Raw genomic sequence first — 13,861 nt, forward strand, 5'->3', positions numbered from 1 at the left:
TCTATTTGTTTCCGCACAGGAGAAGCCTGCTCACATCAGCAGGAAGAGATCCCAGACCGGGGGTGGAGCGGTCCACATTAGGCCCCTCACTCACTTTGAGGAGTGTGCCATCACGCTGAGTGGTGAGGGCATGGACCACGGTGACAGTGAGGTCAGCGGTGAACACCCCTGTGAGGATCCTGCACCATATCATCCCTCTCTCAACACAACTGTGAGTGCTCTCTCTCCTGCTTTTGACTGTGCTGCCATGCAATACTTATCTCTACTTTGGTTCACAGGGAGCTCTGCCAAGCGATCGACACCCTCAGCCAGCCAGCCCCTCAGCTCCATCCAAAAGGACATCTCCTCCATGAAGAGCAGGAAATAAGCAGCCAGGAAGACCCCTCACAGCACTTACCCACACACTCCACTAGTGCAGAGACACACTCCTCGGTGGGACCTAGGTCTAGAGCAGGCTTGGGTTCACAATCTGGTGGTCAACACATGGACACATGTCTGCAGCAGGAGGAGGTAAATTCGGCTGAGCAACCCGGCACTCGGAGGACTACTGGGGAAGAGGCATCTGTGAGGTCTGAGTCAAATGACGAGCCTCTGGATTTGGCCTTCAAACTCATCCTGGAGAGTAAGCAGAAGGCATGGGAACATCACAAAGTTGTTGGAAGCCCTCAGCAGCGTGGCATGTGAGTTGGAGGAGTGCGTCCGCCTGCTCTCTGATGAAGTGGTGCCCACATGTGTGCGCATGGAGGTCTCTAAGAGGAGAATGGCGGACACCATGGAGACCCTGGTCCAGCAGAATGCAGAGATGTGTACAGACCTGTACTCCATTGCGGGAGTTCCTGCAATGGTAACACGAGGGGGAAACAGGGCACTTCAACGTCCCTCCAGGTGCTCCTTCCGCTCAAGGAGTCAGGCTGGGGCTCCCGGGCACCTGGAGGGAAGAGGAGCAGCAGCTGGACACCCCAGTATCATCCACTCTAATCTCAGAGGCTGTCGTCTCCTTCCAAGTCCCCTTTGCCTGTAAGTCCCTAAACCACGTCCTCTGTTACCGCAGAGGGAGCAGCTGGCCAACCAGTGATTCTGGAGGGAGAAGCATGTGCGGGGCAGGGCCTTTCAGAGCCTCATACAAGCACTCTCCCACGCATGCAGATCCTTCCTGTATCACACTCATCTCACTGCCCTGAGTATTTTTAATGCTGCCCACTGAGATTCACTTTTAGTTGTCCGTGTAAGCTGACCTCGTCTCCGCCCACCCAATAATCAAACTCCTATGCAGCACTTGATCGCACCCACAACTCTTTTTTCACTTTCGATTTAGACAGCATGGTTGTGATTCAGCTTTTTGTGCACTTTCCCATCTTTTCCCTTCCCCCAGTCACCCATTTCCTTTCCCCCAACACTGTTGACCCCACTGGTATCACCTTCCACCTCCCCTCTGTGACCTATCAACCACAACCTTTTTCCTTTGGGATGTTTAGGTGAACATGCACATTCCCTTCCTTCACGAAAATCCTATCCCAATCCACATTAACCTCCCGACCTCCTCCTTCCCATCCCCAGGGTCCGTGTCTGCCTCCGAGTCCCCACCTACCACCCTCTACCGCTACCGTCGAACCTCCACACTCCCGCCCTACCGCCTCACTCTGCCCTCGGTCATTCTCACCATTCCCTCGTTCCACACTCACCATCAATTTGCTTCCCCAGGAGGCAATCATGGACTCCTCAGGGCCCTCCCTTGCATGTTCACCGTGACATCCCCCACCCCCTCCAGGACTCCTTTCCCCTTGCTGGACTAACAACCACCACTCCCCCTCCCCCCTCCACCTCCGGACTCCACCCCAACTTAATCTTTCCCTCTTCCTGGTTCCTTCAGACACCCTCATTTCTTCCACCACCCTTGGTCCTTCCCCCCTCCTGACTCTTTCCTCCAGCCTTACTTCTTCATCCAGCATTACTCCTTCCTGACTCCTTCAGACACCCTTACTTCTTCCTCAGGTCTTACTCCCTTCCCCCTTCCTGACTCCTTCCTCCACCTTTATTTCCTCCTCCAGCCTTATTCCCTCCCCTTTCCACATTCCTTCCCTTACACCTCCTGCCAGCCCCTTACACCTACCTACCCAGTTTCTGTCTTATCCCATTACCCACTCCTCCTCCCGTACTCCCTCCCCCCTCCCAAGCTCAGCCCATCCTGATACCTTCATTCCCACCTCCCAACCTCACCCTATCCTGATACCTCTTCCTCTCCCAGTCGATCCTAGACCTTCCTCTCCCAACCCTTGGTACATTTTCCTCTCCCAAACACAGCTGGACCTTCCTCTACACCCTCTCGACCATCATCCATTGTGAGCAGACCCTCAATAGTAACTTTCCAACGTCCGTGCACTGCTTCACAGCAGAGCCATGTCCATGAGAATCCACCCAGCATGCCACGGACGTTCCTCCAGTGTGCTGTTGCTGTCGAGCTCCAGTTTTTTTGCTCCTCGGATGTCTGCGGTGTGAGCAAGGCCCTGGTAGTAAGTCCCGACTTCTGCACGTCACATGTGTCAAGATGTGTTCTGCACCGGCATGCAATCATGCCAGCGTGGTCAGACGATCCAGCAAGGGGGAAGGGAAGGGATGATTCCGCCGGGCTGGCCTTATAATGATATGCAGATGTATTACAGTGAGGTTCCCAACGTCCATTGGCAGGGAACACAGCCTACAGCCTCCTGAAATCTCTGCACTCCCCCACTTTGACCTCTTGCGCACCCCTGATTTTAATTGCTCCACCATAAGAGGTCCTGCCTTCAGCTGCCTAGGCACTAAATGTTGGAATTTCCTCCTTAAACCTCTCTGCCTCTCAAGTATGCTCTCCTCTTTTAAGAGGCTTGTTAAAACCTACTTCCTTGACCAAATTTTTGGTCATCCGTCCTAATATCTTCTTATGTGGCTCCATATCAAATTCTGTTTGCTGTGAAATATCTTGAAATGTTTACTGTAAAAAAGAAGCTAAATAAATACACAATTTCCTCTTTTCTGCATTTTGTCTTTCCTTTTTCCAGTTTGTACCTATTCCTCCTCACCTGTGTGCATTTTCTATTAGCTCAAGATCATTGTTGTGCTGCTGCTGAAGGCTGTCCAGTAGGATTCTTTGCTGCTCTCGCTCCAGTTCCAGCTTTCGCACCTTGTGCAGACACAAACATTTTTAGTTCCAGGTTTAAGGAAACCATAACACAATCAACAGATAGTCTAAACACAAAATATTCTCAAATTACCAGAGAAGGAGAATCTATTTTTTCCAAAGACAATGCACAGTGAAGGATTTATCTTTGCTTCAGCTGCTTTAATGGTGGTGCTTTTGTTATTTGCTCATGGGATATGGCCAACATTCATTGCATTATATTTAATTTGCCACTTGTCCGCTCATTCTGCCAACTTGCCTATGGCCTTTTAAGGCTAAGCAGCATATAAATTTGACACTACATATCTCCAGAAGCTTGACACCATCAAGGACAAAGCACCCTGCTTGACTTGCACCCCATCCATCACCTTAAACATTCACTCCCCCCACCACTGACGCACAGTAGCAGCAGTGTGTACCATCTACAAGGCGCACTGCAGCAACTCACCAAGACTCCTTCGAAAGCACCTTCCAAACCCACAACCTCTACCACCTAGAACAGGCTTGTCCAATCTGCGGCCTGCGAAGACCCTCTAACGTGGCCTTTGGAGTCAGTTTTCAAAATGCCGGTAAGATGGGTAAATGCAGTGGATGATTCCGCAAGGGGCTGATCCTCCAGTCACAGACTGATCCTCTCCCACGTTTGTTGCTGAAAAGTTCACTTGTGAACAGTGAACACTGGCAGCAGTGAGTGTGGGCAGGAAAACAAGAAAACAAGTTGTTTCTTTTCTTCATACCTCAACATATTTTTGAAATTCATGTTTAATGTTGTGTCAAATCTTATCTTTCCGAAATTTACTCATCAGCCTCCTGAGTAAGAAAAAAATGGAAACGTGGCACCTAAAAGGTTGGACAAGCCTGACCTCGAAGGACAAGTGCAGCAGAGGCATGGAAACAACACCACCTGCAACTTCCCCTCCAAGCCACGCAACATCCTGACTTGGAACGATATCACCGTTCCTTCACTGTCACTGGGTCCAAGTACCAGAACTCCCTTCCTAACAACACTGTGGGTGTACCTACGCCACATGGAAGGTGGCAGTTCACCACCACCTTCTCAAGGGCAATTAGGGATGGGCAATAAATGCTGGCCTAACCAGCGACACTCACATCCCATGAGCAAATAAAGAAAATAAATCACCGTATAATAATTTTATAAAATCATAAGAAGTTTATTGAATATTTTAGGAATAGCTCTCTCTCCCTTATAAAGAAAGATCCCGTAGCAGGTTCCTGAGCTGACAAACATAAGACAGTGAAGGCCTTTAACTCTGCAAAGTACATGTCGCTAGCAAAAGCACTGAAACAATAAATTGCTAATCCTGACAGGGGAGTTGGGAAGTGACCTCATGATCCATACATAAACCAACTGTCTGAAGGTTAAACTGGGGGTACTAGCAAAAGATGGCTTAATGGGCACCTGACGGAAGTAGGAGGGATTACCTTGAATATCTGCCCCTTGCCAATGGACAATCAAATAAATGATTGGCATAAGCCTCCCCAAAATAAAGTATACAAACAAACTCTCAAGAGGGAAAAATCACTTCTGACAGAAGAGGGCTTCTCAGGGTGGACTAACGCTGGCTTCTGCCAAACACCTTGGCTAGCTCAAAAAGACTTTGGACAGAACTTGAGTATTGCTGAAAAAAATACTTTTTTGTTGAAGCTTTAAATCTTGTACTCATCAGGACAATTCATTGCCGCCAAGTTCATTCCTCAGGGCAATGCCTTGACCAATCAGAATTAAGCTGCCTGGTTTAAATTTCAAACAATGCTTGGCAGTTAACTGTTAGTCACCATCAAGTGGTGTATTCTCCATGGTAACACCTCTACCAATCAGAGTCCACTTGCCAACCAATCAGCAGTCTCTTCTCACATGGTATAAACTGTTGTTCCCTTTACATTTGGTACTCTTGTGAATTGTCCCGACGAGTGCAAGACGAAAAGTCTCTTTTCTCAGCAATACTTTAGACAGAGGAGAGCTTTTCAAAGTAATCCATTCTGGCATCAGTCTAACACTTTGACTAGCTCAAGAAGACTGAAGAAAACAGAATAAACTGTCACATCCAACCATAGAGATTCATCCATTTGTTTGTCTGATCTGGGACCAGTAAACCATTCTAAACTGTTACAGGTCATATGTCTTTTCTGCCTATTCAGATTATGTATCATATCAAACTGTTGCTTCTTAATAAACTTAATAAACTACCTTAAAATCACTTCTGAATTCTCAACTACCTATTTGCAGTAATCTGTGACTCCCGAACACTAAATCTTACAACAATACTCTTTACAGTTCAAAACATTTCCAGGTTTTGTGTCATCTGCAAATTTTGAAATTGTGCCTTGGACACTAAAGTTTGCGTCATTAATATGTACCAGGATGAACAGGGGTCTTAACACCAACCTCTGGGGAACCCTACTATATAGTTTCCTCCAGTCTGAAAAATGACCGTTCAGAACTTTCTGTTTCCTGTCACTCAGCCAACTTTGTATCCATGTTGCTATTGTCCCTTTAATTCCACGAGCTCTAACTTTGCTCACAAGTCTGTTGGTGCAGCACTTAATCAAATGCCTTTTGGAAGTCCGTGCACATTACAGCAATGTAATATGGAGGCGTTGGAGAGGGTGCAGAGGAGGTTTACCAGGATGCTGCCTGGTCTGGAGGTTATTAGCTATGAGGAGAGGTTGTTCTCACTAGAGCGACGGAGATTGAGGGGTGACTTGATAGAAGTTTACAAAATTATGAGTGGCATGGACAGAGTAGATAGTCAGAAGCTTTTTCCCAGGGCGGAAGAGTCAATGACTAGGGGACATAGGTTTAAGGTGAGAGGAGAAAATTATAGAGGAGATGTGCGGGGCAAGTTTTTTTACGCAGAGGGTAGTGAGTGTCTGGAATTTGCTGCCAGAGGAGGTGGTGGAAGCAGGTTCGATAGTGGTGTTTAAGAGGCTGTTTGACAAATACATGAATAGGATGAGAATAGAGGGATACGGACCCCGGAAGTGCAAAATGTTTTAGTTGACAGGCAATATGCTTGGAGGGCCGAAGGGCCTGTTCCTGTGCTGTACTTTTCTTTGTTCTTTGTTCAATTACATTACCCTCATCTACCCTCTCTGTTACATCATCGAAAATATCAGCAAGTTAGTTAAGCACGATTTGCCCTTGACAAATTGATTCGCATTTGCCTGAGTGACTATTAATTTTGTCCCGAATTATCATTTCTATAAGCTTCCTCACCAGTGAGGTTAAACTGACAGGTCTGTAGTTGCTGGGCTTATCTTTACACCCCTTTTTGAATAACAGTGTAACATTTGCAATTCTTCAGTCCTCTAGCACCAATCCTGTATCTAAGGAGGGTTGGAAGATTATGGACAGTGCTTCCACAATTTTCATCATTACTTCCCTCAGTATCCTCAGATGCATCTCATCCAGTCCTGGTGATTTATCAGCTTTAAGTACAGCCAGTCTATTTAATACCTCCTCTTTATCAATTTTTAACTAATCAAGTGTATCAACTACCTCCTCTTTCACTATGACTCGAGCAGCATTTCCCTCCTTGGTAAAGACAGTTGCAAAGTTTTCATTTGGAATCTCAGCCATACCCCTCTGTCTCCATGCATAAATCCCCTTTTAGGTTCCTAATTGGCCCTACTCCTCCTTTTACTACCTTTTCATTATTTACATACCTATAGAAGACTTCTGGATTCCCTTTTCCATTAACTACCAGTCTCTTCTCATACTTTCTTTTTACTTCTCTTATTTATTACTTCAATTCCCCTCTGAACCTTTCATATTGAGCCTGATTCTTAGTTATATTATTCACTGGACATCTATCATATGCACCCTTTTTCTGCTTTATCTTACTCTCTAACTCTTTCTTCATCCAGGGAACTCTGGATTTGTTTGCCCTTCCTTTCCCCCTTGAGGAAATGTACCTTGACTGCACCCTAGTCATCTCCTCTTTAAAGGCAACCCACTGTTCAGTTACTGTTTTGCCTGCCAAGCTTTGATTCCAATTAATCTGGGCCAGAAACTGCACTGCTTATGGCGTGAACCAACCCTAGTGCACAATGTTTTTTGTCTGCTGGTTTATTGCCAACTATCCACTGAAACTCTGAGCTTCCAGTTATTTCTGCTTTGTTTTATTGTGTTGTAAGGTAAATAATGCCACTGCTGTGCAGTGAAACACTCATCAACATTTTGAACCCAGTATCATAAACTCTCCCAGGTGAGGTACAGCATGGGTTAGATACAGAATAAAGTTCTATCTACATTGACCCACCAAACACTCCACGGTCAGTATGTCACGGATTAGGTAAAGTTTCCTCTATACTGTCCCATCAAATGCTCTCAGGAAAGGTACAGCAGGGATTAGATACAAAGTAAAATATTACAAAAATTCCCTTATTGAACTTATGTGAAGTTTAACATGTGCTGCACCAGCTGTCGCAGATTGAAGTTACCACCCTGTATTTAATTATGAACTTGTAGATAGTCTAGACCTGTGTTCATTAAAAATGAAGCTCTGCAAACTAATTTCAGTGCAACATCTGCTTTTGTCAGACAGAGCTAACTTTCAACATGTCAGGCCGAACTGGATTCTAATCCACATCCTACAGATGAAAAGATTGCTCAGTTCCAACAGCTACATTTGCTTTATTTTTACAATATAGAAAAAGCAACAGTGGCAGTCCCCATGATACTGAGAGGGCAGGTTCAGCTCTCACCAGAGTGAGAATAACTAGATTAATTTGTAAGCAGCGATGCTATTTTCAAAAAAGCTCACCTCAAATAAGAGATTTTCCAGATATACCTAAGGGGGCATCAAGAGAAAGAGAGCTTTGTTCTACCACAAATACTATAGGTTTTAGATACATCATGGAACATAGGAACTGGAGGAGGCCATTTACGAACCTTGCCTTATACTGCCATTCAAACCAATCAATATTGATCGGTACCCTGATAACCCTACGTAATGAAAATATGCCGATCTCAGTCTTGAAAGTTTCAACTGACCTCACGTCCACAGCTGGGGGAAGATAGTTCCAAATTTCCACTATTCTTAGTGTGAATAGGTGCTTTCTGATATCACTCTGGAATGCCAGGCTCTAATTTTTTTGCATTTGGTCAAAGAGGAGTTGAACTCCATCTTTTATAGTTAGTTAGTCTGTTTATGTCTCTTTGTTACTTCCTAATCCCAACCACATAACTCTGAAGAAGGGTCATACGGACTCAAAACATTAATTCTGTTTTTCTCTCCACAGATGCTGTCAGGCCTGCTGAGTTTTTCCAGCATTTTCTGTTTTTGTTTCAGATTTCCAGCATCCGCAGTATTTTGCTTTTATCACATAACTTACTGGCCCTCCCAACCTAGTGGCAGTGACTAGCACATTCACGTAACTGTCAAGCTCAGAACTGGTGTTGTACCTTACTCTCCAGCTCGATGATTTTGACCTCGGTAGTCTGAAGGACTGTCTGTTGTTCAGCCTCTGTGCTCTTCAGCCGTTTCTGCACAGCTGTTAGCCTGTTCTCTAGCTCCACGGCGTTCGGCAGATCCATGGCCAAATCTCGCCCCCCAGATACTGACTGAAGCAGCTGATAAACAGAACAGTCTATGAAGTTAAACTGCAGTGTCATATGAATTTAAATCACAGCACGCACAAATCTCACTGTGCTGCATGGAAATCCATTAAAATGTTTAAATGCCAAACTATCTTTTTTTTATAAATTGCTATCCATTTTTAAATTTTGATGGCTTATGCTCTTCAATTGCACAGAATGTCGTCAATGGAATATTTTTTGCACCAAGTATCAAGGGTTGCAAACCCTGCATCATGCGCTGACTAAAGCTCCCTCCACTTTATCCAGCAGAACTGATCAGCACTCATTGATGCACCAGGTCACCCATTTCCTATCTTTAAAACCTCTCTGAATTAAAATGCCAGTGGTATGCTTACAAAGCTGCCTTATTGCTACGACTGAAGATTATAAATATAAATATTGGGAGACAACCTAACTTGTAATCATGGTCTTGAAACCCTTAAAAGGAATTCCTGAACAATTATATCAAAGGAAATGTTAAGTGGAATCCAGGTGCATACCTTAAAAAGTCGGAAGGCAGAGAGAGAAAGGAACTATCAAAGTGAGTATCGCCATTGAACATCATTCTCACACACAAGCAATTACAAAGCAGCAATGAGAAGCAATCCCCTCCTCCCCCATGCCATGTCAAATCCAAAAGAGCTAGAGTGTGGAAAACCATTTTAAAAAGTTATATTATCATTATTAACTTGCACTTAATAATTAGCTTAATGTGGAATGGCCAGAAGCCCTCACCTGGAACTGAAGTAACTTCTGCAGCTGATCAGTGGAGAGAGACACCTGGGAGGAGAAAGGCATGGAGGAGACAGAGAAAGGGTGGGGGTGGAGAGAGAGAGGGAGAACAAATGCATAAGCAGGTCAGAGAGAGAGGGGGACGGAGAACAGGGAAAGAGTAGTGTAGGAGAGAGAGGGTGGGCCAGATAAAGTGAGGGGAAGAGAGAGAGTAGGCCAGAGAGAGACAGAAAGTTAAAAATGTAAGTTCAACTATACTAACTTCATTACCTTTTTACAATCCACATTGCTCAATTCCAGGCAAGTGGCAGACTGATTGGATGAGCTGCACACTTGTGGTAACACAAGCCAGCAGAGAATAGAATGAATCAATTGCCAGCAAATTTTCTACATTACAACAGTGACTACATTTCAAAAAGTACTTCATTTCTGTAAAGTGCTTTGGGATGTCCTAAAAGACACTACAGAAATTCAAGCTTTTCTTCCTTGTTTTACAATTTCCTCCCTCAGCGTTTCACCAATGTGTGGTTGAGGGGCAACGGGGGAGCAGGTTGTAGGGAAAGTGGCAAATGGAGATGAAGAACTTTGGAGATTGTAAGAAATATAATTAAACTGTCGACACCTGACCCAGCAACCTCTGGCACACATGTAAGACCAGTGTTCATAAAAACGTAGGAACAGACTGCAGATTACTGGCAATTATCTTGGGGAATATCAGATAACAGTGGGAATCTCAGGAAAAAAAAGGGGAATAAAGTTTCCTTTATTTAAGAACATAATAACCCTTCTTTTCTTTCACACACCTCCTGCAAACCTGGTGGAAATAGCTGTCATGAAAGCAATCTCATCTTCCAGACCACCTTTACCAATTTGATTGGTCCAGTCTATTTGAAGGTTAAAGCCCCCTGCCACCACAACAATTATTACATTGCCTTTGTTAGAAGCTGCAATAATTTATTGTTTAATGCTCTGTACAACGGAGATGATGACATAGTGACAATGTCAACGCACTAGCAATTCAGTGGCCCAGACTATTGCTCTGGGGACATGGGTTCAAATCCCACCATGGCAGCTGGTGGAATTTAAATTCAATAAATAAATCTGGAATATAAAGCTAGTCTCACTAATGGCAACCATGAAATCATTATCAATTGTCATATAAACCCATCTGGTTCACTACTGCCCTTTAGTGAAGGAGAGCTACCATCCTTAGCTGGTCTGGCCTATAAGTGACTCCAGGCCCACAGCAATGTGGTTGACTCATAACTGTCCTAAGAAATGGACTAGCAAGTCATTCAGTTCAAGGGCAATGAGGGGTGGGCAATAAATGCTGGCCTTGCCAGTGACGCCCACGTCCCATGGAAGAATTTTTTAAAACTACTGTTAGGAGGCTTATAAACTAGTCCCACCAGTGTTTTCTCACCTGTGTTATTCTTAATCTCCACTCATACTGATTCTACTTCCTGATCTTCTGTACCAAGATCTTTTCTCATTAATGTCCTTATGTCATCTTTAACAATGTGGGGCTATCCTTCCTCCTCTCCTATTCTGTCTGTTCAAAATATTGTGCACCCTGGAATATTTATTTCCCAACCATGGTCACTGAAGTGTGGCCCAGGGCATTGTGAAGGGAACAGCCACTTCAGAGTGCTGAAAGGGAAGGGAAGAGCAAAATGTGTTTGATGGAGGCAGGGACAGCAGAGGATCCGTTGAATGTGGAGGCTAGTGGAAGATGAGGACAAGGGGAACCCTGTTGTGGTTGTGGGAGGGAGGGGAAGGGGTGAGTGCAGAAGTGTGTGAATTGGGACAGGCACAGTCAAGGGCCCATAAACCATGGTAGAGGGAGCTCCTTGGTTGAGGAAGGAGGAAGACATATCAGAAGCACTAATATGGGAGGTGGCATCAACGGAATTGATGTGACCGAGAGGGAGAAACTGGGAGAGTGGAATAGAATCCTTACAAGAAGCAGGGTGGAAGGAAATGTAGTCAAGGTAATTGTGGAGTCAGTGAGTTTATAAATGGACCTCGGTCGATGACATCCCTTTAAATGCAGATACAGAAGTCAAGGAGGGGAAGTGAAAAGTCGGAGATGGATCATTTGAAGGTGAGAGAAAGATGGGAATTGAAAGCAAAGCTGATTCAATTTTCCAGTTCGTAGAGCAGGAAATGGCACTAATAGTTATCAGTCATAGGGAAAAGAGGTGAAGGAGGGATCTAAATAGAAATCAAACAAAGATTGTTCCACAAATCCCGCAAAAAGGCAAGGACCCATATGGGTTCCCATAGGAATACCTCTTATTTGGAATAAAAAATAACCATACCTGGTTATATGTCGGAAATAAGTTGATTTAACTCTTTTGAGTCCAACCAAACAAACAAAATTAACAAAATGAGGGACAAAGTAAAAGCAGCCTCTTAAATTAGGAAGACTGCAAAACCAAAGACAAAATTTAAAGGAATCTTACAAACGTTAAGCCAAAATGTGATTAAGAGGGTCAATAAAACACCCTAGTCCTCACCGAGCATGGAAGGCCTCGACAGTGCCGGCAGACACTGCATGCTCCCTCGCCAGGGACACCCGGCCGTGGAAGAGGGGCAGACAGTCAGGTCGGACAACCCCCTCAATCGCCCGCTACCTGGGCCTGTTAATGGCCAACTTGGCCAGGCCCAGGAGCAGGTTCACGAGAAGGTCCTCCTCCCTCCCGGCCCCCTTCCGCACCGGGTGCCCGTAGATCAGGACGTGGGACTGAAGTGCAAACAAAACATCAATATAAGGTTTTTTAAATTACCGAAAAAGGAATGCAGCCTGCAACACCCTATATATGCATGGTCCACGGACTCCACAAGGCTGCAAAAGATGCAGGCGTCTTGGGAGTCCGTGAACCGACACAACCTATGTTTGATAAAGCCAGCTCATTCCTACCTGTAAAGCAGATAGTCGATCATCCTGTCCTTGTGAAGGAGCTACAAAAACAAAAAAGAGAGACTTCGCATTCATATAGCACTTTTCATAACCACCAGACATCTCGAAGCGCTTTACAGCCAATGAAGTCCTTTATGAAGTGTAGCTCCTACTTAGGCATACATAGGATATACAACACAGGAGCAAGCTGTCTGGTCCGACCTGTCCTTACCAGTGTTTCTGCTCCATTCAAGCCTCCTCCCATCATTCCTCATCTAAGTCTACCATCATAACCCTCTATTCTCTTCTACCTTAAATACATCTGTACTATTCACTTCAACCACTTGCTGTGATAATAAGTTCTAAATACTTACCACTCTTTGAGTAAAGAAGTTTCTTCCGAATTCCCTATTTGATTTCTTGGTGATAATTTTATATTGATGGCCTCTAGTTATGCTCTTCTCCTCAAGAGGAAACATTCTCTTTCAAGACAAAAGGGATCCAGCCTGTCAATCGTTTCCTGATATGTCTACCAACGCATTTCTGGTATCATACTTGTAAATCTTCTCTGCATCCTGTCCAGTGCCTCTGCATCCTTTTTATACTATGGTGGCTAGAACTGCATGCAGAACTCTTAAGCGTGATCTAACCAAGGTTCAGTGCTGGTTTAGCATAACTTCCCTACTTTTCAATTCTATGCCTCTAGAAATAAAACCTAGTGCTTTGTTTGTTTTTTTTATGGCCTTGCTAACCGGTGACGCAACTTTTAGCAATCGATATATTTGTACTACAAGACCCACTGTTTCTACTCCAACCTAGGCTTACACCTACCAAGTAAGTAGTGTTATTCCTTTTCTTCCTACCAAAATGTATGATGTCACATTTATCTGTGTTAAACTTCATTTGCCAATTATTTGCTCATTCTGCAAGTTCATTAATGTCCTCCTCAGCATTGACTATACCCACCCCTCCCTACAACAAATTTGGTGTCTTCTGCAAATTTAGGAATTGTTATTGATTCCACAGTCCAAATAATTGATGTAAATTGTGAACAGTAGTGGTCCCAATACTGATCCTTGTGCAACACCATTTCCCACCATCTGCCACTCTGAATAGCTTACCTTTTACTACCACTCGCTGCTTTGTGTTGAAGTCTGCTAGCAATCCATTCTGCCACTTTGTCCCTTCACTCCACATTGACTGACCTTACTCATTAGTCTATCATTGAAGGTCTTTTGAAAATCCAGATAAACCACATCCAATAAACAGATTACCACCATCTACTCTCTCTGTTACCTTCTCAAAAAAATGAATGAAGTTGGTCAAGCAAGATTTTCCTTTTTGAAATCCATGCTAACTATTCACTATTATATTTCTCATTTCTAGATTGTTCTTTTTTTCTCTCTTTCAGTAAGGATTCCATTGTTTTTCCTAACACTGACATTAAGCTGACTGGTCTTTAATTTCC

At 44.3% G+C, this 13,861-nt stretch overlaps 1 protein-coding gene across 4 annotated transcripts in view; it reads right to left on the reverse strand.

Annotated features, from left to right (window-relative positions):
* fbf1 (Fas binding factor 1) overlaps window positions 1-13,861 on the reverse strand; it is a 127,445-nt gene that overhangs the window by 55,243 nt on the left and 58,341 nt on the right. For all 4 annotated transcript variants that reach the window (XM_078570802.1, XM_078570800.1, XM_078570799.1 and 1 more), the window contains 4 exons: window positions 12,415-12,455; window positions 9,495-9,539; window positions 8,586-8,753; window positions 3,060-3,160 (listed from right to left, as the gene is read on the reverse strand). In XM_078570802.1, coding sequence (XP_078426928.1) covers window positions 3,060-3,160; window positions 8,586-8,753; window positions 9,495-9,539; window positions 12,415-12,455 — 355 coding nt within the window. The remainder of the gene's footprint in view (window positions 1-3,059; window positions 3,161-8,585; window positions 8,754-9,494; window positions 9,540-12,414; window positions 12,456-13,861) is intronic.

This window comes from Cetorhinus maximus, chromosome 24, assembly GCF_964194155.1.
Source record: "Cetorhinus maximus chromosome 24, sCetMax3.hap1.1, whole genome shotgun sequence".
Lineage (NCBI taxonomy): Eukaryota > Metazoa > Chordata > Chondrichthyes > Lamniformes > Cetorhinidae > Cetorhinus > Cetorhinus maximus.